Source organism: Gilbertella persicaria (genome assembly GCF_025201335.1).
Source record: "Gilbertella persicaria strain CBS 190.32 chromosome Unknown B0P05scaffold_60, whole genome shotgun sequence".
In the NCBI taxonomy this organism is placed as follows: domain Eukaryota; kingdom Fungi; phylum Mucoromycota; class Mucoromycetes; order Mucorales; family Choanephoraceae; genus Gilbertella; species Gilbertella persicaria.
In genome coordinates, this window is record NW_026252021.1 from 17,293 (window position 1) to 44,252 (window position 26,960).

The 26,960-nt window shown below is 37.3% G+C and overlaps 14 protein-coding genes and 1 non-coding gene across 15 annotated transcripts; 11 read left to right on the forward strand and 4 right to left on the reverse strand.

Annotated features, from left to right (window-relative positions):
• The first annotated feature begins 341 nt into the window (after nt 1-341).
• Nucleotides 342-414, forward strand: B0P05DRAFT_t109. The gene has a single exon. It is a non-coding gene; the product is annotated as a tRNA-Lys (tRNA).
• Nucleotides 415-1,668: 1,254 nt separating this feature from the next.
• Nucleotides 1,669-3,016, forward strand: B0P05DRAFT_561063 (anticodon-binding protein). The gene is made up of 8 exons (XM_051580446.1): nt 1,669-1,744; nt 1,800-1,908; nt 1,956-2,036; nt 2,081-2,323; nt 2,375-2,529; nt 2,572-2,666; nt 2,718-2,788; nt 2,833-3,016. The coding sequence occupies exons 1-8, from the start codon at nt 1,742-1,744 to the stop codon at nt 2,931-2,933; spliced, it is 858 nt and encodes a 285-aa protein (XP_051430285.1). The 5' UTR covers nt 1,669-1,741; the 3' UTR covers nt 2,934-3,016.
• Nucleotides 3,017-3,024: 8 nt separating this feature from the next.
• B0P05DRAFT_641330 (short-chain dehydrogenase/reductase SDR) lies at nt 3,025-4,092 on the forward strand (the record flags this gene model as incomplete). Its single annotated transcript, XM_051583768.1, has 6 exons — nt 3,025-3,062; nt 3,104-3,164; nt 3,213-3,308; nt 3,357-3,678; nt 3,725-3,811; nt 3,858-4,092. 6 exons carry the CDS (start codon nt 3,025-3,027, stop codon nt 4,025-4,027), a joined length of 774 nt encoding a protein of 257 aa, XP_051430286.1. The 3' UTR covers nt 4,028-4,092.
• Nucleotides 4,093-4,117: 25 nt separating this feature from the next.
• B0P05DRAFT_591546 (uncharacterized protein) lies at nt 4,118-6,413 on the forward strand (the record flags this gene model as incomplete). Its single annotated transcript, XM_051582913.1, has 6 exons — nt 4,118-4,207; nt 4,251-4,289; nt 4,330-4,380; nt 4,424-4,616; nt 4,660-6,280; nt 6,347-6,413. The coding sequence occupies 6 exons, from the start codon at nt 4,118-4,120 to the stop codon at nt 6,411-6,413; spliced, it is 2,061 nt and encodes a 686-aa protein (XP_051430287.1).
• A 197-nt stretch (nt 6,414-6,610) lies between these two features.
• Nucleotides 6,611-8,549, reverse strand: B0P05DRAFT_561094 (uncharacterized protein). Its single transcript, XM_051580447.1, has 3 exons — nt 8,279-8,549; nt 6,864-7,756; nt 6,611-6,775 (listed from the first exon to the last, which is right to left on the reverse strand). The coding sequence occupies exons 1-3, from the start codon at nt 8,326-8,328 to the stop codon at nt 6,669-6,671; spliced, it is 1,050 nt and encodes a 349-aa protein (XP_051430288.1). The 5' UTR covers nt 8,329-8,549; the 3' UTR covers nt 6,611-6,668.
• Nucleotides 8,550-8,584: 35 nt separating this feature from the next.
• Nucleotides 8,585-9,664, reverse strand: B0P05DRAFT_561097 (proteasome component PRE2). The gene is made up of 5 exons (XM_051580448.1): nt 9,501-9,664; nt 9,307-9,454; nt 9,047-9,258; nt 8,968-8,997; nt 8,585-8,919 (listed from the first exon to the last, which is right to left on the reverse strand). The coding sequence occupies exons 1-5, from the start codon at nt 9,636-9,638 to the stop codon at nt 8,614-8,616; spliced, it is 834 nt and encodes a 277-aa protein (XP_051430289.1). The 5' UTR covers nt 9,639-9,664; the 3' UTR covers nt 8,585-8,613.
• Nucleotides 9,665-9,801: 137 nt separating this feature from the next.
• On the forward strand, nt 9,802-10,703 carry B0P05DRAFT_561104 (nucleophile aminohydrolase). Its single transcript, XM_051580449.1, has 4 exons — nt 9,802-9,914; nt 9,962-10,151; nt 10,198-10,434; nt 10,485-10,703. Exons 1-4 carry the CDS (start codon nt 9,826-9,828, stop codon nt 10,671-10,673), a joined length of 705 nt encoding a protein of 234 aa, XP_051430290.1. The 5' UTR covers nt 9,802-9,825; the 3' UTR covers nt 10,674-10,703.
• A 12-nt stretch (nt 10,704-10,715) lies between these two features.
• Nucleotides 10,716-11,413, forward strand: B0P05DRAFT_561109 (uncharacterized protein). The gene is made up of 2 exons (XM_051580450.1): nt 10,716-10,926; nt 10,970-11,413. The coding sequence occupies exons 1-2, from the start codon at nt 10,737-10,739 to the stop codon at nt 11,083-11,085; spliced, it is 306 nt and encodes a 101-aa protein (XP_051430291.1). The 5' UTR covers nt 10,716-10,736; the 3' UTR covers nt 11,086-11,413.
• Nucleotides 11,414-11,557: 144 nt separating this feature from the next.
• Nucleotides 11,558-14,329, reverse strand: B0P05DRAFT_518073 (uncharacterized protein). The gene is made up of 3 exons (XM_051575718.1): nt 13,786-14,329; nt 13,052-13,734; nt 11,558-13,005 (listed from the first exon to the last, which is right to left on the reverse strand). The coding sequence occupies exons 1-3, from the start codon at nt 14,279-14,281 to the stop codon at nt 11,767-11,769; spliced, it is 2,418 nt and encodes an 805-aa protein (XP_051430292.1). The 5' UTR covers nt 14,282-14,329; the 3' UTR covers nt 11,558-11,766.
• Nucleotides 14,330-14,774: 445 nt separating this feature from the next.
• On the forward strand, nt 14,775-15,349 carry B0P05DRAFT_303373 (uncharacterized protein). Its single transcript, XM_051573479.1, has one exon. It carries the CDS (start codon nt 14,862-14,864, stop codon nt 15,234-15,236), a length of 375 nt encoding a protein of 124 aa, XP_051430293.1. The 5' UTR covers nt 14,775-14,861; the 3' UTR covers nt 15,237-15,349.
• An 83-nt stretch (nt 15,350-15,432) lies between these two features.
• B0P05DRAFT_303384 (FYVE zinc finger-domain-containing protein) lies at nt 15,433-17,235 on the forward strand. Its single transcript, XM_051573480.1, has 3 exons — nt 15,433-15,480; nt 15,531-16,461; nt 16,504-17,235. Exons 2-3 carry the CDS (start codon nt 15,759-15,761, stop codon nt 17,055-17,057), a joined length of 1,257 nt encoding a protein of 418 aa, XP_051430294.1. The 5' UTR covers nt 15,433-15,480; nt 15,531-15,758; the 3' UTR covers nt 17,058-17,235.
• B0P05DRAFT_561119 (uncharacterized protein) lies at nt 17,228-19,840 on the forward strand. Its single transcript, XM_051580451.1, has 4 exons — nt 17,228-17,357; nt 17,402-18,930; nt 18,985-19,154; nt 19,202-19,840. The coding sequence occupies exons 1-4, from the start codon at nt 17,306-17,308 to the stop codon at nt 19,551-19,553; spliced, it is 2,103 nt and encodes a 700-aa protein (XP_051430295.1). The 5' UTR covers nt 17,228-17,305; the 3' UTR covers nt 19,554-19,840.
• A 724-nt stretch (nt 19,841-20,564) lies between these two features.
• Nucleotides 20,565-24,672, forward strand: B0P05DRAFT_561128 (periplasmic binding protein-like I). The gene is made up of 17 exons (XM_051580452.1): nt 20,565-20,856; nt 20,904-20,997; nt 21,066-21,406; nt 21,461-21,554; nt 21,604-21,740; nt 21,796-21,862; nt 21,926-22,019; nt 22,079-22,196; nt 22,249-22,272; nt 22,333-22,348; nt 22,400-22,545; nt 22,599-22,893; nt 22,943-22,954; nt 23,010-23,292; nt 23,356-23,411; nt 23,474-23,894; nt 23,944-24,672. Exons 1-17 carry the CDS (start codon nt 20,607-20,609, stop codon nt 24,550-24,552), a joined length of 3,057 nt encoding a protein of 1,018 aa, XP_051430296.1. The 5' UTR covers nt 20,565-20,606; the 3' UTR covers nt 24,553-24,672.
• Nucleotides 24,673-24,733: 61 nt separating this feature from the next.
• On the reverse strand, nt 24,734-25,328 carry B0P05DRAFT_591554 (Ctr copper transporter; the record flags this gene model as incomplete). Its single annotated transcript, XM_051582914.1, has 2 exons — nt 24,734-25,225; nt 25,275-25,328. 2 exons carry the CDS (start codon nt 25,326-25,328, stop codon nt 24,734-24,736), a joined length of 546 nt encoding a protein of 181 aa, XP_051430297.1.
• A 200-nt stretch (nt 25,329-25,528) lies between these two features.
• On the forward strand, nt 25,529-26,955 carry B0P05DRAFT_591555 (GPI mannosyltransferase 2; the record flags this gene model as incomplete). Its single annotated transcript, XM_051582915.1, has 5 exons — nt 25,529-25,781; nt 25,833-25,938; nt 25,989-26,265; nt 26,313-26,476; nt 26,526-26,955. 5 exons carry the CDS (start codon nt 25,529-25,531, stop codon nt 26,953-26,955), a joined length of 1,230 nt encoding a protein of 409 aa, XP_051430298.1.
• Nucleotides 26,956-26,960: the final 5 nt, after the last annotated feature.

Sequence of the window (26,960 nt, forward strand, 5' to 3'; positions counted from 1 at the left end):
AAAAATGATATTTGATGTGACTACTATTTACATCAACCACAGCTTGGTATTGGTTAGCCATATTGTCGAACAATCCTATATTGGTTCATATCCCTTCTATTCTCTGCTCTTTTTTATAGTCTAATGTAAATATTGCCTATACTTGTGAATTGCTTAATTCCTAGAGTTTAATTTTTCTCAAAAAAAAAATGATAAGTTTGATGGCAAATCTGTTAAGTATCCTGCTGACGTGTTTAGATTGATTTCCTTTTAAGTGTAAAGGGGTGGCTATTTATGGGAAAATCTTTTTTGGAAACTTTTGTGTTTGAGCCGTTTTAAAGTAGCAAATTTTAATATCAAAAGCCTTGTTAGCTCAGTTGGTAGAGCGTGAGACTTTTAATCTCAATGTCAGGGGTTCGAGCCCCCTATGAGGCGTAATTTTTTTTTCGTTCCCGCGGGATTTCGTGAGACGTTTCCAATATGTTTTTGGTTTGAAATTGTTTTTTGGTATTTCGGGAGATTTCTTTTTTTTTATGCCAACGCTGTATATAACAGAGTGCAGAGCAAGAAGAGATTATGGGTAATAAACAATACATCATTAAGTAACAATTGATTTAAAGTAAGAGAAAACAAAAGATTAAATACAAATGACTTTCTTATATCTATATCCAAGAAGTCAAATAAAAAGTATTTAAGTCAATACTAACGGCCTAGCAAGTAACTCAAATGGTCAAGATAAAAATGATAAAAAGTGAGAATAATCTTGATCTTTGCTAGAAATGATTTGAGCGGTTTATAGACTCTGTCATGAACCCATTAGGATAAAGCAACTCGACTGATAGCAGGATATAAAATCGGGTTGCAAGGCTATGCACGGTAAAATGTCTTTAGCTTAGAGGCAATTATCTTGAACTAACTATGAATATTAAAGAGTAATAGTTGATGCTTTCACTGAAGAAATTCGTAAGAGAATGTTAATCATTTCCCGTTTACAGCGAAAGTAAAAAGACATGTTTATGATCAATTTTTTTTTTACTCTTCTAAAACAAGAAAAGATAAATCACTCAAGATAAATAGAGATGATTTCATACTGTAGATACATGGAATTATGCATCACAAACAGAAAACGTTTAAAGATAATGATTTATTCACTTTAAAAGGCTTAAGTACTACTTTTTTAAGTCAATAAAAACTGCCAAATTAATTTTTTTAGTTAGTATAAATATCTAGAAGTTATTCTGAATACTATAGAATACTTCTAGTGCTGTTTTAAGCAAGAAAAGCTGACATTGGCAAAATGGCCACAAATCCATTTTGACCAAAGGCCTTCATTCATGGCCTACATATTCAAAGTCCGATTAGATACTTCTTTTCGACTTTGTAGGTCGAAGACTAATGCTGCCATCACGTTTAAACACAGAAACTACTGAGAAAAGTGTACTTTCTATTACGGTATTATTTTAAAGAGATTTAACTAATAGAATCGATTTTGCTTCATTTCTCAAAAATTCTCCAAAGAAAATATATCAGTTTTTATATCATTCAAGTTAGAAAACAGATACATACAGCTTTTGTTAATACACTGTAGAAGAAAAAAGTCATCTAATCATAGTTTGCATGCAATCATTGATTTGAGACTTTCAGACAAAAAATTGAGGCTCTTCATTCAGGCAGGACAGTCACATTTTTTTTACCTCTTCTTTTGACCAAAGCCAATCCTTCACATTTTTTTTTCTTTTTAGCATATTTATACAGTAGACACATGGTATGTTGATCATGCCTTTGTACCAACTATGGCTAAACTGTATGTTGAACTATAGATCCGCAGAAACACCCGTCTTCGTAGAGAATATCTTTACAAAAAATCCCTTGAATCCAAGGAACGTACCATCTATGAACGTAAACAAAAGATCAAGGAAGCTCTTGAACGTAAGTCACTTTTTCCTGGTTACTATCTCGACTTACTCATGAACTAGAGGGTAAGCAAATTCCCACTGAATTGAGAAACATGGACAAGGCATCCAAAGAAGATCTCGGTTATGATCAAGCTCAAGAAGGTAAATTTATCCATGATCAGCATTTTACTTATTGTCTTGATTAGCTCCTGCCACCCATGAAGATGATGAATATGCTCGTGCAGGTGTTTATGATCCCAAGATCCTGATCACTACTTCCCGTGATCCTAGTAGTCGTTTACAACAATTTTCTAAAGAAATGCGTCTTGTGTTTCCCAACAGTCAACGTATCAATCGTGGTGGTCATGTGATGAAGGAAATTGTAGAGGCTTGTAGAGCAAATGAAGTAACAGATCTGATCGTCTTGCATGAACACCGTGGTCAACCAGGTAAGAAGAAATTCACACCAAGAAATCATACCTAAATCCTTTTTCTCTTAGATGGTATGATCGTCAGTCATTTTCCTTATGGTCCTACATGTTATTTCTCTCTGCATAACGTTGTGCTTCGTCATGACATTAAAGACCAAGGCACTGTATCTGAAGCATTTCCTCATTTAATATTCGAAAACTTTAATTCTAAACTGGGTGCAAGAGTAAAGTGTAGTCTATTAAGAAAGTGTACTGATATCCATTAGATTACCAATATTTTGAAATATTTGTTTCCTGTCCCTAAAGATGACACAAAGCGTGTGATGACTTTCTGTAATGACAATGACTATATCTCATTTAGGTAAACTAAACTAGATGATCATGTTGGATTATTATTTCTAACAGACTATAGACATCATGTTTATGTGAAAGCAGCAAATCAAGTTGAACTAGCAGAAGTTGGACCTCGTTTTGAGATGCGACGTAAGTGTTTATAAGATGATATCAATGAAATAACATGTCAATAGCCTACGAAATTAGACTGGGTACAGTTGATCTAACAGATGCTGATGTTGAATGGCATTTGGCCTCTTACACAAGAACAGCTTCTAGAAGAATGGATTTATAGACTCCTTAAATTTACCATTTTAAGCGAACAAAAGATGCTTGATTTGTATATATATATAATAAATAAATAAAAAAAAAAAAAATTCACTCATATGAAGATTCAAGGTTATTTATTCATTGTGACTGGAGGGTGAGAGAAAGGTTTTATGTATCTTATTGAACTTGTTATAGTGCAAGTGGGTTAGGTGAACATGTTGTTCGTTCTATTGTAGAACAAGGTGGGTTTGTGTCTGTAAGTGTCTATATCTAAAATATACGTTTAATGGACAACTATGGTTAGATATTGGATATCAATATGGATCGAGGCAAGACTATAGCTACTGAACTAGGGTCTCAAAAGTGTTTCTTTCCTGGTATGACAGATGTAACAAATGAAGTAAAGTAGAAAACACACAAACCCCTTTCGTTGACACACTTGACATAGGCACATGTAGACCGTGCTCTTGCTGATACCCTACAGCATTTTAATCAAGTCGTATTGGCTGGTGCTATTCTCTGTAGTGGTGTTGTCTATCCACCTAAATCCATAGAAGGCTATGGACCTGATCATGCATTAACGAGTTACTCCCAATTTGAACATATCATCAAAATCAATCTGCTGGGTACCTATTGTGTAGCACAGAAAGTAGCCAATATACTACTGAATAATACGCCTATGAATCAAGATGGTGAAAGGGGCATGATCATCACTGTATCTTCTATTCTTGGTCTAGATGGTACGACTGTAGGCTATGGTACTTCAAAGGGTAAGATACAAGCCTATCATCTAAAATGTATTCACTATTAGGGTAGCTGGTGTGGCTGGATTGACATTACCCATGGCTAGAGAATTATCCAAGTTTGGTATTCGTGTGATGAGTATTGCACCAGGTCCATTTGGTGAGTTCAAAATAATAATAATAATAAAGACTTATCCATGGTGTAGATACACCTATTCTGGGTCGATCCTCTGTTCATGATGTGGTGGCTCCATTTTCTTTATTTCCTCATCGATATGGTGTACCTCAAGAATTCACTGACTTAGTCATGCAAATCATTCATAATCCTATGCTGAATGGTACTGTGATTCGATTGGACGGTGCTTTGAGAAGTTAATCTCACATGCTATCGGACTTGATAAGATGACTAATAAAATATCCACACAACTCCTTTTTCTTTTCTTTTCTTTGTTTCTTTTTTTATACAATGTCTTTTATGAGTGGTGCAGACTGTGGGCCTGTCAATCCTATGTCAGGATTATTAAAGCAATTAGGTCAAGATAGATCACTTCAACAAGTAAGACTGTATGCAGACAATAGGATGCTGAATTACACTCTAGGATCGTTTTGGACCAGAACAACAAGGCGAAAGTTCGAAGGTAGGATAAAGTACACTATAGAATATTTACAGTTCATCAGGCTGGATTTAGAACAAGACAGACTATGAAAGCGCCTATGCAAGGATCACAGGTAAGTATTGATTTGCATCCACCCATAGTAACCCAGTCACAAGATGGCAGATGAGTTCTTTCGTGATGAAATGAACATGGACAGACCAGCAACCAACGTATTTCAGTTCAATGGTCTTCATCATGAATTAGATAGAATTCAACCTGATTGGACTCAGGATTTCATGCAACATCAGCAACCCGCACATCATTCCATGAATGAGTTTGAAAAGATCTATCAGCAGCATCAACGACCAGGTATACAAATAAACTAGAAACGATAGACTGATATCCAGCATAGCAGGTCCAGTGGATTGGCATAAGGATTTTGAGGCATTCGAAGGAAACCAAGTACTTCATGCACAAGAACGAGAAGCGTTTGAAAAAGCATTTGATCAAGCAAGACAAGGAACACCTCAAGCAGTGAATTGGGAACAAGAATTTACAGCACAAGAATCATCCTGGGCAACTGAATTTGAAGCCCAAGAGGAAAAGACAGTGATGGCCAGTACAGACAATGAAGCATTAGCCAAGACAGCAGGCATGTTGTTGGATTCTGTGGATATAGAAAACAACCCTAAATTTAAACAATCTCAATTCATGCATTTGATGCGTCAATTACGAGACAGCGAAGTGGCTATTCAAGGCGATAGAATGGTCGAGACAAAATCAGGCCATGATTGGGCTTCTGATTTCCAGAAAGACAAAGAAGGCGACTGGACCACTGAATTCACACAACATGCTGGCAGTAAAGGTAATATGTGGTCAACCGAGTTTGCTACCAAACTAGAAAGAGGCTGGACAGACGAATTCCATCAACAACATAAACAACATCAACAGCCGGGTGAATGGTCGGCTGAATTCAACAAGTATCCCGCAGATATGCAGACGTTGTTTACAAAAGCAGCCGATAAAGAAGACTGGGTAGAACAGTACAATAAGAACATTGCCCATCTCAAAAATGCTCAAGACCATGCTTGGGATGCCATGCAGAAGGATTGGGAACAATTTCGACCTGAACAAGGTATGGGTTATCGTGCCACGAATCCTGAATACAACACGTACCATTTCTCAACGCAGAATCCCTACCTGTTACAACCCGAATTGATTGATCAGGGTATACACAGCGATCATTTAGCAGATGCTATCTTGGCTTTAGAGGCCAAGACACAGTTACAAACATCCGATGCCAATGCTTGGAAGACACTGGGTCTGCGTCAACAAGAAAACGAGCGTGATGGTGCTGCCATTGCTGCACTCAGACAAGCACTGACCATGAACCCAGGCTTATTGGACGGCTGGCTTGCCTTGGCTGTCAGTTATACAAACGAAAATTGCCGGGCAGATGCTTATGATGCATTAGAGCAATGGATAGCCAATCATGATCGATACAGACACCTTGCAACAGGCAAAGACAAGATGGGACCTGAAGGCCGTCATGGCTATATTACCAACATGTTTCTTGAAGCAGCCCGTAGTTCTCCTGGTGAAGAAATGGATGCTGATGTACAAGTGGGTCTGGGTGTTTTGTTCAATGTATCTGAAGAGTATGACAAGGCAATTGATTGCTTTAAAGCAGCATTGACCAGTAAACCTCAAGACTATTTACTATGGAATAAGTTGGGTGCTACTTTGGCTAATTCTCGTAATGCAGCAGGTGCCATTGATGCTTATTTTACTGCTTTAGAAATCAGCCCTACCTACGTCCGTGCACGATACAATCTGGCCATTAGCTGTATTAACCTAGGACAACAACGTGAAGCAGCAGAACATTTACTGACTGCCTTGGCTCTTCAGAAATCAAATGATGGTAGTAATGGAGCAGGTGGCTCTGTGATGATTGATGAACACGGCCAACATATACCTGTTCCTGGTGGTATGAGTGATAATATTTGGTCCAGTCTGCGTATGTTAATGTCAAGGTAAGTGTTTTTTTTTCTTAAAGAAAAAAGACTTTTTATTGATATTATATGTTACAGTATGCATAGAGAAGATTTAGCAAGAGAATGTGATCAGCATAACTTGAATGCCTTTCGATCTGAGTTTGAATTCTAAGCGACATCGACCTTTATGGTGTGTGTTCCCAAAGCATGACATTCAATAAATAATTTGCTCAGGATCATGACTATTAAAGATATTATAGATCTTCTTTGACATCACTCTATTGATATTGCGATCCCTTATATGTAATGCGCTTCTTTCAACCTATACAAAAAAGTGTTATTGACATTCAAATAGCATGGATGTGCTTTACTTCAAGATCAGCCAGTAATAGTTCAGCATCTTCTGTTGTTCTGTCATAGGCTTTGTTTAATGCTTGTAGGGTAGGATAAGCACGCATAATACTGGATGCAATAGCAGGCGTACATAGCTGTACTTCTTGCAACATGGTATAGAATATATCTTGAGGATCATGGCTTGATTTACTGATCTTGTAAGTCGTATTGAGGTTTTTAGACTTGTATCTCTTTAGAGCTAAATCTGTTGTCAGACTCTCTATCCAACTTGCAGTGTCTTGTTCATCTTTTGTAGTGACCAACATAACATGCCGTATCCATTGAAGATAATTCAGGCTCTCTTCTATTTCTTCTCGACCAGGTCCTTCTTCAATTGCTTGGTTTAGGCTGTTGTGTTTCTTTCTCTTTTGTGTGGGTTCTGTATTTAGCACTTGAGAAGCAAATTGCCTTCGTTTGATCAACATCTTCTTCTTGTAGTAATGGTCTAATCCTTCAATCAAAAGCATGATCTGATAGTCTCTATCTCGTTCTAAACGGTCTATCCATGCATCTAATGTGTTTGACTGGACATGGTTAATCAATGTCAGTGTATCCAAATAGACCAAAATAACAGGTTCCTTGACTATTTTAGACGAGACTAAAGGAACAAATGTCTGACTATCACTATCCCATTCAGACCGACATTGACGACGCCATCCAATCGTATAGTTCGGTAACAATTCATGGTCTGTCAAGTCTTGAATTGTGGCTTCTTTTGCAGATAAGACGCGTTCAACTAACTGACCTGCTTTAGAAGCCAAGAAATCAGGATGGATATCGACCAACATTTCCTGCAAGACTTTAGTACGATCATTGCGTACTCTGTTCTCTTTTTCAAACAGGGCAGTACGCTCCTTTTCCAGCTGTTTCTTTTCTTTCAGTCTTTGTTTCTCTAGTGCTGTGGTTTTCTTCTTTTCTTGAGCTGCTTCAAGTCGTTGTCGTTTTCTTTCTTCGGTCACTCGTTTCTTTATTTCTTTAGGTGTCAAGTTCTCTTGTGAGTCCAGTAAGGCAGTTGGTGTGGTTGCTTTTCTTTTTCCCTTTCGATCGACGATGACGAGATCATCATCTTCAATCTGAACCACAGGTGTAGGTCTCTTTTGAGTCAATAACTCATCAAAAAATCTGTCGTGGACAATAAAGGTAAATCGTCATCGTCTGAGTCTTGTTGTCCAAGTGTGAGATCATCCTGTGGTAAAGAATTCAAATCAACGGCATTCATCGATGTCTTGCCCTTGGTAGGCAAACTATCCAAGTCAAGATCATGATCCAAGTCATTGTTGGTTGAATCGTCCATATCAAACAAAGGATCCAGATCGGTATCAAACGATGCTTTACGTTGATGCACAGGTGAATCCAGACCTAATGACGAATCCAACTCAATAAAGGATGTTTTTGTTTGTTGAACGGGTGAATCAAATTCATCAGGCCATGCTTTAGGTTGACGCACACTTAAGGAAGAAGCTTGCTTGTCTGAGTAAGAAGAAAGGATTTCGATATCTGCTTGGTTGTCAAGACCATCGACATCATTCCATGTTTTCTTTGTGGATAAAGAAGGTAGATCATCAAGCTGTTCAGTCCATGGACTGGATATCGCTTTCCTACATTAACCATAAGCACACAAGACAAACAATAACAATAAGTTACCTGGGAGATTCCGTAGGCAAGTCATCGTCATCGGAATCAAGGATGATCATGGTCTTATCGCGCGTAGTGCCTTGAAGAAACTAGAAAAAGTCATGAGCATCGTTGTTTATTCTGTTAAGTACTTTACTTGACCATCCAATATGCGATTGATGGTTGTTTCTATACTATTTGTATATTTCAAATCAACCAAGACATCCTGTCTATTTTTTGAACTATCGATTTGAAGAACTTGATCAACCCATGCTTCTAAATCAGACATGATAAAAAAAAATAAAGAAAACTAAAAAAAAAAAAGACGTGTCTATATATATATAAAGAGAGTTTTTTATTATTATTTAAACAATGTCTTTAACAATACCATCTTGGTAATCCCAATGAAGTTGACCAACATCATGATTGCCATGGTATGTCCAACCTTCTTCAGTAACATGATACAAATTAACTGAACCACCAGACATGGCATCACGATGTGTAGCATGGTAAATGGATCTTCTACCGAGTTCAAGAGCATCCTTGACAGACAAATCAAAATCATAACCAGTATCAAGAACACCATAAGCAAATGTTGAACCAGAACCGACAGAGAAAATATCACCCTTTAATCTTGTACCATCTGAATCAACATAAAAGAGATTTGGACCCTGTCATCAAGGATAAGTCTCTACTGTGTCTGTATTTGATGTACTTACTGATTTATCCCAACCTGTGACCATAGTACCCTAAAGTGTTAAACATCAGTATGACTGTTGCTTTATCACTTTGACTTACCATAGATAATCCCATGCCCTTGTAGGAATAGACCATATTAGCTAATAACTTGGATGCAGCAGCCACTGAAATACGTTCCTTATTCCTCAATTCATGTAGACGACAACGTCTTCCCAATTCACGTTCCCAGTAAGAACAATCAGCTGCACCACCAGCCATTGTACCCAATAAATAAGGATTGATTTCAATTACTTTCTTTACTGTCTGAGAACCTAGTGTCTAAAGTGAGTCATTCTATCGTTGTGGAGATGCATTCGTACCAATATAGTTGCCCATGGTGGCTCTTGAATCAACAGCGACAACAACACCTCCTTGGAATTGAAAAGCAAGTGTAGTAGTACCATGTTGAATCTTGATTTTGTATTCAGGTGAGGATTCATCAGTGACACTTTTTAAGAAATCGACAGGCTAAGCATAGAGCATGTGAATATACCAAAGAAAACAAATGACTTACGTTATGGATAGCAGGAATATCAAAAGCAGGGAAAGCCAAGTCTTGAGCAGCATCCCATTGACCACAGAGTTGACCAAAGCTTTCTTCTTTAGGCAACGTCAAAGGCGAAGAGGAGTATCTTGAAACGAATCTGTTCATTAGGTTATATCAAAGATAAAAAAAAAAAGGTGTGTCTTGTTCTGCTTAGACACGCGTCTCTCTCTGTCTCTCACTTGCGGATATTGAATATTTTGACGTCACGGATTGGCTATCCTGATGAGCAAGCCAAACAAAATAAAGAGCTTGCCGCGCGTCCTTTTTTTTTTTATTATTATTATTATTTCTTATGTCAAGTATGGATTACGCACTCAACTCAATGGAAACTACTTCAGCACCTATGCAACATAGATTCGAGCCTTATGATGACAATGGAGGGTAAAAGAAATAACTATATACCAAACAGATAGTAACCTCATCTATAGTACTTCCTTGGCTATTGCAGGAAAGGATTTTTGTTTGATTGCTTCTGACACCAGACAAAGTACTGGTTACAGCATCAATTCAAGATATGCACCCAAAGCCTATAAATTAACAGAAACAGCAGCTATTGCTATGAATGGATTTCATGCTGATGGTTTAACTTTGAAGAAAGTACTTGATCAAAGACTCAAGGTAAGCCACTGTTATGGATGCATGATGATATTCAATATAGAACAAGTGGTATAAATTCAATCATGAAAAAGACATGTCTGTCACTGCCTTAGCACAAATGCTTTCCATCACATTGTATCAAAGACGATTTTTCCCTTATTATAGTTTTTGTGTTTTAGGTGGTGTTGATGAAGAGGGTCGTGGTGCTGTTTATGCTTATGATGCTATTGGATCATTTGAACGTGAAAAGTGTCGTGCGAATGGCTCAGCATCTGCATTGATTCAACCCTTCTTGGATAATCAAGTAAGCTTTTTATTACAGTCATCAAGTAAAATCTTATCGTATTATGATAGGTCAGTAAAAAGAATATGGAAAATGTTGCATTTGAAGACATGGAATTGGATGAAGCACTTCGAATTGTAAAGGATGCATTTACTTCTGCTACAGAACGCGATATTTATACAGGTGATAACCTTGAGATTTTCATTATTCGTAAAGATCAACCTGTTGAAGTTCAACTTGTACCTTTAAAGAAAGATTAAATAAAGTCACAAGTTCATTTTTTATATATATATCTCTCTCTCTTTTTTTTCTCTTTTGTTATCATGTCATCTCCACCACTCGATAATGAAACAGAACAAAGAAAGAATAGACACAATTTAACACCACAACAAAAGCAACAAGAACAACTCAATCGGTTATTTGAAAAGATCGATACACCTGTCGCGATTCCAGAAAGAACACAAGGACGACCTTTTATTGCTCCACCCAAAGATTTTGTGCGCAATGTAGCAGGTAAAACCAGAATAATACAAAATATAGACTCACAGCATCATAGGTTCTAGTGCTGGTGCTGGTAGTGGTGATTTTCATGTCTATCGAGCTCAAAGAAGAAGAGAATATGCTCGACTAAAAAGCATGGAAGAAGAAGAAAGAAAGGCAAGTATATCATAAAAGTATGTATATGCTTAGTGTTGAATAGGAAAAAGAAAAAGAAGCCTATACTGAAAAACTAAGACGTTTACGTGAAGAAGACGAAGAGCGTACAGCAAAGAAAAGAGCAAAACGTCAAAAACGAAATAAGAACAAAAAGGAAGTAAAAAAGAAGACAAACCAGAAGAAGAAGGCAAGAAAGTAGAAGCAAAAAAAGAAGACAAGCAGGAAGAATAAAATAGAGAACATTTATACACATACAGAATATCTTTTCATGATTTTCGAAACCAAAAATAAAAATTACATGCTTTCGATCCATGAATAATACGTTCCCCAAAGCATAATACCGTAAACTGTGTAGAATAAAAGCATAGGTTTACTTGACAAAAATGATATTTGATGTAGCTGCTATTTACATCAATCACAGCTTGGTATTGGTTAGCCATATTGTCGAGCAATCATATACTGTTACTATTTAATTTTTTTTTATTTCCAATAAAGTGTAAGAAGGCATATAAAATAGTCCATAAAGGTGCCATATAGATATATAAATATAAGAAAGAGAGAAAAGAAAAGAAAAGAACGAGTGTAGGTTGGGTATAAGAGAATAAAAAAAAGGGGGAGGAGAGGGAGGAAGAAGGGAGGATTACTTTATATGCGAATACATTTTTTGGGTGATATGTTTTTTTTATACATGGGCCATTATGAGTCTGATTTATCGAGTTTATCCATCCAATCTTCAGGTATGACAGGAAACAATGAACTTGGTTCTTTACCATTGATCAATGTCTGATGTGATAATTGAGCTGTTGTAGGCACAAAGAAAGGTAACATAAACCGAGAATCTTTGGTTTCATTCACTTCTTCTTTACTGTATATCTTTTCTTCTTCATGCTCATCATACTCCTCTTCTTCCTGAGTTGAATTAGAAAATCGTTTGTGTTTTGAAGATTCTTGTCGCATAAATTCAATAGAAGAAGGACGTGTGGGTGTAGCAGGTAACCCACTATTAAAGATAGAACCCATAAATGTGCTCATGGTAGGACTGTCCAAGCCAGACATAGATCTTCTCATAGGCGGTATACTCTTTCTTCTTTCAAATGATCTTGACTGTCTTGCTTGTTTGATACGCAGTGTTTCTTCCACACATAATTGTACATGACGTTCTACTTCTTCAGGCAGACGAGTCTCTTGTGTCTCATATCGATAGTTCATGACACAACGTCGAATTTGAAGTGGGTTAATGGCGTTAAACATCTTGACAGTCGATTGAAAGCTAGAGACAGTGTCTAATTGAGACATACACTGCAATAGTTGTGTAAGTTGAATAGAAGGCTGCAGATAAGTAATCAGACTATTAGGTAAATGATGTTGGTGAATCCATTCTTCAAGCACACTCAAGTTCATACGAATTTGAATGGCCTTTGATCGACAGAGATATTTTTTCTTGCTCAAGATATGGTTAAAGAGTTCACAGGACAAAAAGTGAAAGAATTGAGCCAAGGCTTGAATAATAATGGTTGAATGGACTTCATAAGATTGAAAGACATAATAAGTGGAAGAAAACAACTGAGTGATTGTCTTGGGAGACAAGACACGAAGAGGAACATCCACTGTGTTTGAATTACTACGCTGCATATCTTCAGAACGTCGACTGCTTGTACTTCTACGGAAGAAACGTTGCCAATCATCTGCAAAGTTAACTTCGTCCATAATACCAAGAATAGGATCATGTTCAAGCATAGCTGGTTCCAAGATTTGAGTGATGCGTTTGCCAATGTCTGTCACAATATGATTGTAGGTTTCTGAGGCAAGTTCAGAGAGTTCAAGTTGATACTTGGCAGTGGCTACAACCAATTCAGCGTCCTTTTTGAGATAATACAAGAGACGAGTCATATTGGTCATCCAATAGGATAAGGTGTGTACATTTTGAGTGTTATTCTAGTCATCGTATAAGTGTTCGTATTCATTAGACATAGTTTCTTACCTTGATATTCGCACTGATGCGTTCCAAGGCACCTTCCATAACTTCTTCAGCCAATTCAGCACTGGAGAAATAATGAGCAAATCGAGCACTAAGAAAAACAACATTGGCAGGCAAGAAAATCTCTTGAACATTACGAACAGGCAATGTCAGCTTGGTAATGACTGTATCAAGAATGTAAGGTAAATCATCTGCAGCAAAGACAAACATTTGATCAGGCATGCATCGTTCCCAATTGAATTCAATATCCTTATCATTGTCATTGTCATCGTCGTCGTCTTGATCTTCATGTTCGTCTTCTGTATTATCATCATCATCTAGTTGATTGTAAGTCTGCATTAAGAATTCTTCAATTAGTTTAGGACGTGTTTGTTGATCTTGAGTCATAAAGTGTTCATAGTTTTCTTCAGTAGAATATTGATAGTAACGATCGCCATCACCTGCATTAGAAGAGGTAGAAGAAGAAGTACTGCCTAAAATACTGGAAGTCAAAGAAGAAATGCTATCGCGAGGATTAGTGTTGGACACAAGAATATCTGCCATTTGTTTAGCATCGTTCTTGACGAAATCAAAGACAGTACGTCCCTTGGCTGATTTTGTTTGTGCTGAAGCTCCATTTTCCAATAATAATTTAACAATCTTTTCATGATTGTTTGTTGTGGCCCACATCAATGCAGTCCAACCACCTATGATATAGCGTGTCAGTCATTCAATAGGAGATAAAATGGATCACTTACGTGCATCTTGACCATCGATTTTGGCTCCTGCGGAAATCAATGCTTGTGCAATTTCGTATTTACCAAAACATGCAGCATAAATTAAGGCTGTGGTACCATCTTCATCTTTAGCATCCAAATCCACCAAAGGATGATGTAAAAAACAAGCGAGTTTTTCAACATCACCACTGGACACTGCTTTCATCAACAGTTTATTCAGTTTGATCTTTTTTTGGTCTGTTGAAAGTGCATGATTGTTCATAATCGAGCTTTCGTCTTCCTGTTCAAAGTCATGTATGGAGTCTGCTGTGCTATTGGCTGAAGACAAAGTGTCGTTGTCTGTAGGTAAGCTGATACGATTGCCTAGGATTTCGGATAGTTGTTTATAGCTTTCGGCAATACGTTGTGACATTTCATTATAAGACATGTTTTCATATTGTTTTCGAAGTGCTTCTTGGTCAACCACATCAGGTTGTTGCGTAGTTATTTCAGTGTTATCGTTGGTCATTAAAGTCATAAAGAAAATTTGTCTTTTTCTGGTAAAGAAAAAACAAAAAAAGAAAAAGAAAAAGAGGGAGAAAAAAAAAGAAAGCGGCTCGTGGGCGTTGATTAAATTTGAATACGGAATTTCAATCCTTGCCATAGCGTATGTGCAACTCTAGATCTATATACAAAAAAGAATAGATAAACAAACACATGTCATTTTTACTTTTTTATTGAAAGTAGAAGGGAACTCCTTTGGTTGTCTTTCTAGCGACGCGGTTGCGATGGTAACTTTGATCTCCTTGACAACGGTACCTGAATTTATCATTTCTTTGTCTAAAGAATTTACATAGGATTTCTTTTACAAATGAGCAGAATGATATCTATTATAGACAGGATAAATCACTTTTTACTGTACTAACATGATTCTGTTTTGTCTTAATTTATTTTTTTTTCTTTTACAAGCCCAGTAAAACCATGAATATGTATATATCAAAGAAAAATAAACACAGGCAGGTTACACCAGCCTCTCCTTATGTATACAAGCATTTCAAATAGACAGCTTTTTCTTTCTTTCCTTCTCTTTTTCTTTTTTTCTTCTTTACCCCTGATACATGACAACCGTGATAGATTTTTGCACTCCGGCCGTACCTGGAGAAGTTCATAAATACTATGGTTATGCACACAATAAGTTTATCAAGTTACCTCATATCCCGCCTCCTTCTCAGGCACCCAAAAAGACAGCCAGCAAATCCAAAGAACACAAGACACTTCGATCCGTAGCACTCTCTGGCAACTTGGCTCTCTTGAGACAGTTTTTGCAAATGGTGCCTGACCAACTCAAAGCTGTCAACGATCCTCATCCCGCTACCGGATTAACTTGCTTGCACTTTGCTGCTTCTAGAGGGCATTTGAAAATTATTGAATGCCTCGTGGAAGAATATGCTGTACGCGTAGACTCTACAGATAAAGAAGGAGAGGCAAGTTAGACGTAATGTCATGCTGAGTACTGATATCTTGTTTAGACGGCTCTTTTGAAAGCAGCCTATAATGGTCATTATCATGTAGTAGAATACTTGTTAGACAGTAATGCCAATATCCACCATAAAGACAAAGATGGTTGGACTGCACTTCATAATGCTTGTTCACGAGGTTACGTTCGAATTGTTCGACTTTTAATAGATCGAAAAGCTAAAGTAGACGTTAGAAGCAAGATGGGTCATACTCCGCTCAGTAAGTGTAGCCCAAAAAAAAAAAAAGTTATCTAATGTCACGATGTTCAGTCAATGCTGCTTCTAAAGGTTATATGACCATTGTAGAATATTTATTAGATGAAGCACACGCAAACCCGCTCATCAAGAACAATTTTGGTGAAGCTGCTTATGATGTGAGTGCAGCTGCAGGTGAATCATATATTTGTGAAATGTTGGAAAAAGCAGGTCGTAAATGGTGGCATCTTCAACACACAGAAGGTAAGCACAACACTATCTGCCACACTCCTACTCAACATCATGTTAGGCGTTTTGAATCCCGGCAACAAGCGTGCTTCTATGTTTGGTGCAACCTATGATCTTTTAGAGTTCCATGTCACAGTCATTGTGATTCTTCATGAAAACCAGCGTTCTACTTCTCTGTTGGGTCTTTCACGTCCCCAGTTTAGTGAAGCGTACTTGACCAAAGCGGATACGCGTGGTCCATGGTCTCTTCATCCTTCAGGCGAGCCTTCTTCTAAAGAGATGGTTGTCTTGCCTGCCACAAGCACGAATAATCATCGGATCAGTAATTTGTCCAACTGGTTTTGGTTGACAGATTGGCAGATTGATTATAGTGATCCTCGCGTGGATCCTACTTCAGGCTGGCAATATGCTCGTTCATTTTCGGATGAAGATCCCGCTTGGACACCTGTGGCTCCTACAAGTGGGTATAATTGGGTAAGAAGAAGACGATGGGTACGCGTTATGAAGCGCCGAATGGACTTGACCAAGGGAAGTCATCGTGGTGAAAATATGACAATTGCCAACGACTTGGAAGAAGAGGAGGAAGAAAGCGGCCATTCACAAGATGACCAAGATTACCTGCTCAAGGCCGAGAAAGTCATCCAGTCTGTCAAGTCAGACATGAATTCCGATTTAGACACAAGTAATACTGAAGTATTGCGACAAGATATTACCAAGTATAAAGAAGCCATTGATATTCTATCAGAAGCTATCAAGAGTAAGTCAGCATGTGTGTGTATATGATTTATAAATTGATAAGGTTGTATAGCCGATGACAATGAGTTTAGAATACATCAAGCGTCTACTTTAGTTCGTTCTTATATAGCACATATTGAAAAACTTCATACTAAGATTGGAGAGCTTGAAACTTCCAACTCAATAACTGAACCTCCTAGTTTAACGCTTGATTTAGACGATGTTGTATCGACCAATACCAACCCATGGAGTAACAGTTTAAGTTCGGCTACAGAGGGTCGCACTGTGCATTGGGCAGCTTCACCTCAACAGCTCAACTCGGTCGATCTCTTTACAGCCGAAGAACAACAGCATACACGAGTTTGGGAATCAGACACAAACGCCAAAACATGTCGTATTTGTGTTCGAAAATTCGGCTTACTTTTAAGAAGACATCATTGTCGTAAATGTGGTTTGGTTGTTTGCGATAAATGTTCGCCTTACAAGGTCTTTTTAAACCCTTCTGATATCTTGCAAGATCCTGAAGGCATATTAGAATCTGTCAGCGTACTAGCCACTCGTCAACAACGTATGTGTGAGAAATGCTACTTTCAAGACAACATGATTACTAGCAACTAAGCTTATGATGTATACCCATTCCCACTCATTTTATATATATTTATACATAATAACACATACCTTTTCTCTTTCGATATATATTCCCTCTCTCTTTTTTTCTTTCTGCAAAATAAAGTGTGACAACTTTCCAAAAAGTCAAAAACATCAAAACATCTCTCATTTACAAATTTGGAACATGTTATTGTCTAATTTACTACTATCTATTTCAAGTTTTGCTTACTTTTTTTTTCTCTTTTTAAAAAATAAAAATGCCTATGACCAATACATTTACTATATCTCAACATGGAATAGAATTACAAGGTAAGTTCAAATTGAATTGATTTTTATGCTCAATGTCACCCAAGATCCATTGAATGCAACAATGGAAAGCAAAAAACCATTACCACAAGTTCCGAACAGTAACCGAAACTCAACACTTGTTGTTGGTCCATCATGGACGACTGTCACTGGCAATAAAATCACAGACAGCGTAGATCTTGTCGAATCCCCTCGTCCCATACAAGACCCTATTTTCCAAGATAAAAATCGTACCATGGATCCTTCTATGGTCATACCAAACCAACTTTATTATCCTTACCACGTATATGAACAGCCTTATTACTACTATCCTGTACAGCAATCGGATTATACGCCAATGTATGGTTATCATCCAAGTTGGCAAGCACCCGCGCATCAGCATTTGCAAGGTACCAATATCCAGCGATCCGACAGTCTAAAAATAGAGACCGCTCCTGCACCTTTACGCAACAAAGTTCAGCATTTGGAGAAACCTGATGAGCCATCAGCACTTCAACGCAAAGTATCAAAAGAAGAAATTGATCAAGAGAGCCCCATTGCTTCTTTGTTACTGCAAAAGTTAAATACATTAGTGATAAAGTCGGTGGATCAAGATAGGTCTCTGGAGCCGCTCAAGGTACCAAGTACAAGCACCATAACCACACCTTCACCTTCTTCTTCAGAGGAACAACAAATGTCTAACATTACATTAACGGATTCACATCCATCTCGTGTTCTTGAGCCAATGACCGAAAAACCCACAGGCCATGGACAAGATGAAGATCCTACGATTTCATTTTCCGCTGCAGAAAAGTATTTTGACCAACCAAGCGCAGGATCGACAGGCGTTCCTTCTCCTTGGGGTACAAAGCGTTCAAGTGGAAAGCACCAAATCAATCGTATCTCTACTGGATCTGTACCAACCGTGTCTGTCTTTACTGCGCGGGTCCCTGATGAAATTAGTGAGCAATTGAAAGAGACACCTGCTGTTGTCAAACAACAAGAAGAACAACAGAAAATAATAGCTAATCAAGATGAATTTCTCCAGTCGCTCAAACATAAACCACTGAGTATTGCGTCGTATAGCTTAATTCAAATTCGTTCGAATATAAAATTGTACCGTCGTATGGCTTTCAAGACCAAAAACAAAGATACACAAATGACCTATGCCAAATACTTACTCCAGATATCTAAACTTTATGATAAAAGCTTGCGTTCTTACTCCTACGATGATGAATCAGTATCTTCTCAGAACAAAAAAGACATGTATGAGACACCAGTTCAAACAAGATACCGATTACTTAAAGAAGCTGGGTTCTGGATAGAAAGACTTTCAAAATCAGGTTATCCTGAAGCGCTCTATATCCAAGGTCGCTGGTATTTGTTAGGTTGCAAAAAAGCACATGATTGTGTTCTCCAAGGCTATGAAAGACCTAATGAATCAAAGGCATTGAAATGTTTTCAAAGCGCTTCCAAAGGTGGCTGGGTAGAAGCGCATTACGAACTAGCACAGTTATGGAAGAAACGAAGACAGTTTGCCAAAGCCATTGAATATTTTGAAAAAGGGGCTAAAGAGAATCATGCTCTATCTGTATATGCAAGTAGTTGTGTTTGTGTAATTATAGCATCACTGACTAGAGCGCTTCTGTAGAAAATGGCTAAAATTTTCTTACGTGGCCAATTAAAGACATCCAAAGATATTCCTAGAGGCATGGCTTATTTAAAACAAGCGGCTGATATGGACGAAATCGGGTGCGCAGAACCTGCTTTTGTGCTGGGATGTGTTTATGCCAATGAGTTTGAACGCATAGGCATTCAAAGGCAAGTATACATGTTTTTATAGAAAAAACGCTCATGTCTATCTATAGTGCTCGTGATCAGAAATCCATCAAAGAAGCCAAATTAAAAGAAACAGTCAATTACAGTCTTGCTCTTCAATATCTAAAAAAGTCGGCACATTATGGCTACCCTGATGCCATGTACTTTATGGGACAAGTCTTTGAGGGTGGTATGTTGGGTCAATTATGCGATATTTGGCAAGCCTATCAATGTTATATGAAAGCAGCTGAAGTCCATCATCCAGGAGCCATGCTTAACTTATCGCGTCTGTATTGTCAAGGTATTCCAGGTCTATTGGCTGCACAAAAAGAAGCAGCCTTCAAATGGTGCAAGAAATCCGCTGATCTTGGGTTTTGTCAAGCAGAGTTTGTTTTAGGGTAAATATCAAGTCATCTGTTTTTTTTCTTATCAGTCTTGTATAGAAAGTATTATGAGGATGGCGTAGGTGTCACACCTGATTTCCCACGTGCGTTAGAGTATTTTGGAAAGGCTGCATCAAAAGGGTATCAACCTGCAGCCGAGAAATTAAATCGACCACAAACAAACAACAGAGACATGACAAAAATTATGCATTATGGTACAACAGATAGCAAAAAGAAAGCAGCAAAGAATTGTAGCATCCAATAAACCATATTTAAATAAATAAATGATATCCTTAAGGAAAATAATTCTATGCCAAAAGAAAACGACTTGCTCTTTCATTTTTTATTTAGACGTTAGGCAGTGCTTTTTATGTCAAGTGGTGGTTTACGCTTTTAGAAATGAATTATAGAGCGAAAAAAGTATAACACATTTGCTTTTTTATGATTTAGTGTTGTATTTAGCAGTGACAGCTGCAATACAGTAACAAAAGAGTGTCAATCAAGTTTCAGGAACATTTTATATACAAAAAAAAACAATTTGAAAAATAGATTGGTGCTACAAGACCCTTCTAGAATATACTAAAGACAAGAAAAAATAAATGGTAAGCACTAAGCTTTTGAGAGATAAGTTAAATCCCTTCCTTTTTTAAAAAAAAATTGAAGCTGTATTCTATCAAAAAAGAAAAAAGAAAGATATGATAAAAATCCGTTTTATTTAAGAAAGTAGCATAAATGAAGCGACTCAAGAGAAAAGCCAAGATTGATAGAGCGAGAAAATCTTAACAAAAATATCATGTACCTTTTATTTTGCGCATATTAACTCAAAAGTTCATGATTAATTCAACACAATACATTAAGTAAATATTCAAGGCCAATAATTTCGGGAAAATGTCCACTAACTCCGCATATTGTTGTAGAACAAGGCAAAGTATCTCAGTCAAGTTGATGGTTACAAAAAGTGATATTCGTAGCTTCAAATCTATAAAGTAGTTTTTTTTTCATTGCTTTTCCTTTTCTCTCTTTTTTTAGTACATTGTTCCAAATCATCATTTATAAGTGAAAAAGAGTTAGAATGCTATTTACTCTATTTTTACTTATATCATGGCTGTATATTGGACAATCACAGACAATTGGACAAATCAACAATAGTATAGCTACAACAACAACAGTAGCAACAAAGCCAACATACAACATAGGTATCTCATTTCCCAAATCATCCGATGTTGTAGCCGAAGATCCCGCATTAAAGGACATGATCGTTACGAGCGAAGTAGCCATTCAACTTGCAGCCGATTCAATTCGAAAAAGCAACATTTTAAGTGGTACATAATATATGATCAAGGAGGAAATCCACTGATGTTATATACAGATGTAGAATTGAATTTCACTCGATACTATTCAGATGAAAAGAATCCAGGCAAAACATCATTAACAGCAGTCAAAATGGTGCAAGATAATGTCAAGTAAATATATTCTATCGCCTTTTTATGTTCAAAGAGCAATATATGCTTACGCTCTTTTCTTTTTATAGTGCAGTTATAGGTGATATGATCTCCACTATGACAGAAGCTATTGCATCAGTCACAGGTGTCAAGCAAATTCCACAATGCTCATGCGCTTCTGCTTCTTACAGTCTGACAGATAAATCCATTTATCCATACTTCTTCCGAACAGTTGGTAGTGTCTCACTCTATGGAGAATCGCTTGTTGATTGGGTTGACAGTATGGGTTGGGGCATGTTTGCCATTATCTATACGAATGATGCTGTTGGTCAACAAGTGCTCAATACAATGAAACAACAAGCAAATAAGCACAAGATTCAGGCCATGACTAATATACCACTTTACAGTCTAACTGACGAAGAGATTGAAGGTAAAGAAAAAAAAAACGAGATATGAATGCTGAGTCAAAAAATTTTATGCGCAGAATCCCTTTCGTTGTTAGAGTCTTCAGGGTCTCGTATTGTTATTTTAGCTGACTCGACTACCAGCGACCAAGTTGCTATTCTGAATAAAGCAAGGTAGAACGCTTGATTTATCGCACTGGCCCGACTGACTTTCCTTCAATAGACACATGGGCTTATTGACAAAAGGTTGGGTATGGATTGTCACCAATGATATTTCACCTGTTCTACAAGAAAACGCCAAAACTCCGGAAGATTTGGCCGTTTATGATGGACTCATGTTTATAAGCGGCTTATGGGACTGTAAGGAAGCATTATTATGCAGTGCTTGTTTCATTGATTAACTTTCTTTTTCCAGTAACTGGTGAACCTTCGTATGACCGTTTAAACCAAATTTGGAAAGATCAACGTGTTCCTGAAGAATTGTAAGACACCCCCCCTCTTTTTCAGCTTAACTTCTTGACCCTTATAATTGACTTGTGCTACAGTAGTGATGCTCGTGAATGGAACACTACAGGCTTATCTTATAATGCACCACAAGCATACGCATGTGCTGAATTACTTGCTCTCGGGCTTAACCATGTATGAAATATGGAGTATATAATCAAGTGTATTGTTCTAACCCCTTTTGAATTAAATAGGCACTTGACACTTATCCTGGTGGCCGAAGTGTTGGTTTGTCTGATCTAGGCAAAGGCACCTTTAATTCTTCAAGAATGACTCCAGAATTTTACAACTTGAATTACACAGGTCCAGCAGGTAATGTTTTGGTTGTACAATCATCATCGCTTTGTTAATTGTTTTCTTATAGGTTTGATGAATTTTTCAGACACAGGTAAATAAATTCCTGATACAAACTCCACATTACTAATACGTGAACAAAACAAAAAAATAGGCGATTTGGAATCAGGGTAAATTAGAAAAAATACATACAAGCATGTTACTGATGCTGAGATGCATAGATACTTTCAAATTCTTTACATGCTGAATGGTACTAGCGTTCCCTACGCTACTGTAAAGCTAAATCATTTCGAATTCATGCCAAACACTAGCATTATTTATCTTGGTCATACCACGGAAAAGCCAGCTGATATGGTGGCCAAATCATGTAATGTATCACAGTGTACTTTCAGTATATTATGTTTACTAATATGACCACAGCTCTCAACCCCACAACCCACGAAGCTACTGGTGTCATCATCATTACTATTTGTGCTTTCGGCCTATTAGCTGCTTTGTTGATGATGTTCTTAATTATTTGGTTCCGCGGCCTGAAGTCTATCATGGTGGCAAGTCCTATTTTCTGTTGTCTTCAATTGACTGGTCTCTCCTTAACTTATGTAGCCGTTGCTCTCTACATTGAAAAACCTAGTCCTGCAAAATGTATCTTTAGGCAAGTCTTTCTCATGATTGGGTTCGTATTGGTTATAGGCAGTATTGTAGCCAAAAATTATAGGTATGGTAAATAATTCTCTTTTTGTTTTAAACTAACTTTGTTTGTATAGAATCTATAGAATGTAAGTAAACTGGACAATGACGCATAAACTAATAGCCATTTTTTCACGCTTGCAGCTTCCAAAACGTGTTTACTGTAAGAACATCAAGGCTTAAATCTTATTATCTTGTTCGTATAGTAGCTTTTTTTGGTATCATTGGTCTTTTACCTCTGATTATCTGGTACGCTATTTTTCCTATTTCAGTTTCTGATGTGATGATCTCGACTTCAAGCTATTGTTGGTTATGCACATACCCTACTGCAAAAGTAGGCAGCTGGCACAACTTCAATATTGCTGAACTTATTGCCTTGATCTGGTGTGTTATCTTGATGGTTATTTCCGCCCTGTTAGCATTTAAGGTACTCGGTTTGATCTTCACGCGCACATACATTGTCTCACACTTTATCGCGATCTTTTTTTAGACACGCAATGTGGGTAGCAAATGGTCAGAAGCGACCCAAATTGCCTATGTGAGTTAGTAAGTATTAATTTAAACAATTGATGTAACAACAAACTTAATTTTTTTGGGTTTCTGTATAGTAATACAGGTCTAGCCGCTATTGTTGCCAGTCCAAGCTTCTTTTTAGCAAACGAAAGCTACTTGATCTCGACTTACCTCAAGATTGCAAGTATTTTGTTTGCAGCAACATTCACTATCATTGTCTTGTTTCTTCCCAAGTTTATCTTGATTGTATCTTACATTTTCAAGAGCAACAAAAAATTAAGTTTATATCGCATGAACACGGAGAGTCAAGCACAGTTAACACACCAGCCTTTCTCTTCTTCCCCAGACGACAGCCTTAATCTAAATTTGGTGGCAAAGAACATGTTTGATTTTACTGTCAAAGCGCATGAAGGTATTTTGCCCGTCAAGAAAATGGCTCGTTTTGAGTTTTTGTCGATTTGGGAATTAAAGCATATTGTGCTTGTACCTCTCAAGCGCTTTTTTATTCTCTCTAGCGTAAGTGTATATTGACATACATACAAAAAAAACTTATTTTGATATATAGAAATCTGGACACAGTGCTATTCTCTATAACTATACTCATTGTGAAATGATCAATACACACAACAAAGACCATTATGTATTCCGTGTTCGTACAGACGACGGCCTTACGTTTATGTTCCAAGTAAGCGACCAAACAGCCCTTGAACGCTGGATCAATTGGTTTAATGGACGAGACGATCAACCTGTTGAACCGCCTAAAAGATCAAACACACAGATCAGATTTGTCGAAAAACCAAGACAAGAAACAGACGGATCTACTGGCGGGTCTCATGGAATGAGTAGCAGTGAAATCTATGGACGTGATCAACCGAGACTCATGGAGCCTGCACACCCAAAAAACCAGCTGGAAACCTTCGGCGTAGACGACCATGTTTCCTCTATTGTCAACAACCGAACATTTTATCTTCATACATCTGATTTCTATGATCCTACATCGTTTAGTGATGTCAATAATCAGTTCCCTAACGTGGCCAATAATCCTGTTCTAAGCAGCAGCTATAATCGAACCATATCCATGTCAGCCAGTGAAAATGTCTCACACAATAACATGTCTATCACTTTACCCAATTCATTTGGTGTAATTGACCCTTCATGGCGACAATATCCCTAAATCACTTTCTTATACCCCACTTTTATATATATATTTTTTTTTTACTCAAATAATGATATTTAGACCATGTTAACGATTAATTGACCCTTTATTATATACATAAAAAAAAGAAAAAAAAAGAGGCCACATGTCGAGGAGAAAAAGAGACAAGGAGAAAAAAAAAAGGAGAATGAAGGTTTTGTTAATGGCATTGAATATTACGGTTCATTTTTGATTGTCTACCAAACATCAAATGTCCAAATCCTGAGCCTAAAATAATAGCAATCATCAAATATCCATTATATGTCATAAACACCAACATCAGCCAGAAACTAATAGCAACCAATAAAGCATAAAAAATAGACTGCACAATGTGTTGTTTGCCAAAACGTTGAGCAGCACGATTTTTTACTAAACATTCTTTTCTAGCGTATCCAACACTGTTTGAAGGATGAGGTGTTGTCTCTTCTTCGTCTCCTTCTATGCCCACCATAAGCGTTTGTTGTTCAATCAATCGTTTCTTTTCTGCTTGTGACCATTGTTCGTCTAATTGACTTGACCATACACGTAAATATTCATATCCGGCAGCAATCATAAAAACAGCAATGCATGACAGCAGTAGTTCAACTGCAGTATGAATGTGCCACCACTCAAAAACAATGCATATATCTTTTACTTGCCAGTTGAAAAGCATCTACAGATATTATGAATAAGTGTATGACAAATAGATATATATGGCTTACATTCATTGCACAATTGGATATCATATCATGATCTGACATATCATGATCTGACATAGTATGTCCTGGCATTGTATGTCCCTCCATTTAGTCAAAGATAAGAGAAAGAGAGAAAAAGGATACATAATGCAGATCTTTTGCTTACTATGATAATGGTTACCCCGTTTTATCTGATTGGCTAAAAAAAGTTATTCTGTATATAGTCTTAAACTGCATACTCCCTCTCTTCCCCCCTTTTTACGTGTTAGTGACTATCAATGAAAGAAGTTTATGCTACTGCCATAGCTTCACGTCTCTTCACTCTAAGTTTAGGTATTCTAACTTATTTGTCTACAGGAAGTTATGATTCCTCGGCCGAGATTCAGTTGGGTGGTCATGGCCTTTTAACTGCCTTCCTCAGATGGGACGCACTTTATTTTTTACATATTGCAGAACAAGGCTATGTGTACGAACAAGAGACTGCTTTTTTTCCTTTGATGCCATTTTTGGCACGTCTACTAACAAACACAGGTATGAATGCATGTCAAAAAAAAAAAAAGAAGCCAGACTAATCTTTCTTAGTGTTTTCTCCATTTGAATCCATCTTGGGAAGAAAATACGCTTTATTGCTATCTGGTGTAACGATTGCCAATGTGTCGTTCGTTTTGGCTGCAGGTGCTTTATATGAGTAAAAAGGATTGTGTTGTATCCATTTGTATCTAAATCTTATGAATGTAGGTTAACATTGACCTTATTACCCAAAAAAAAGGCATTAGCCAATGTTACTGCCATCGCATTCTGTCTATCACCACCTGCTATGTTTATGTCTTCTTTTTATACAGAATCCATCTTTGCGTTATTAAGCTTTGTTGGTATGAAATGGGTTACTCAAAGAAAGTATTTGAAAGCAGCTGTTATTTGGAGTATGGCTTCTGCTGCTCGTTCAAATGCTATCATTTACTCGGGCTTCTTCTTTTATGATCTTGTTTGGTTACGGTTCATACATCAACGCAAGGTAATAACAAAGTGATAGATGTTGGTAAGAGATTAATGAAGCAATAGGATTTGATAGCAGGCCTGATTCAAGCCATGCTGTATACTCTATTGACAATGAGTGGATTTGGTTTGTTTCAATATTATGGCTACACTCGGTTCTGTAGTTTAGATCGACCCTGGTGTGCGGATAAACTACCACTCTTGTATTCTTTTGTTCAGAAAGAGTATTGGTAAGTCAAGCAAAGTTATATCTGATTGCTTATCTGTTGTATCACCTAGGGGTAACGGGTTTCTTTCTTACTATGAGATTAAGCAAATACCCAACTTTTTACTGGCAGCCCCAATAATCACGATAAGCATATTGGGTCTCAAGACGTTCATTCAGTACGATCATTTGCGGTTCTGGACTTTAGGAGCAAGACAAACAAAAAAGCAGCCCGAATATGATTCTTTTACTAGTTCCAAATTATCTGTCTTTATGTATTTGTGGCTGTTTCTATTGTTCTTTGCTACTACATCCATGCATGTTCAAGTGATTATTCGATTCTTTACATCATTGCCTCCCTTTTATTGGTACGTAGGACATGTATGGATAGAAGGCTTTGGATCAAACAAGCGTCCCTTTATGGCCCAGCTTATCCTTGGTTATTTTGTGCTATATGGCTTAGTGGGGATTGTTCTGTTTTCAAGTTTCTTACCACCAGCTTAGTTTGA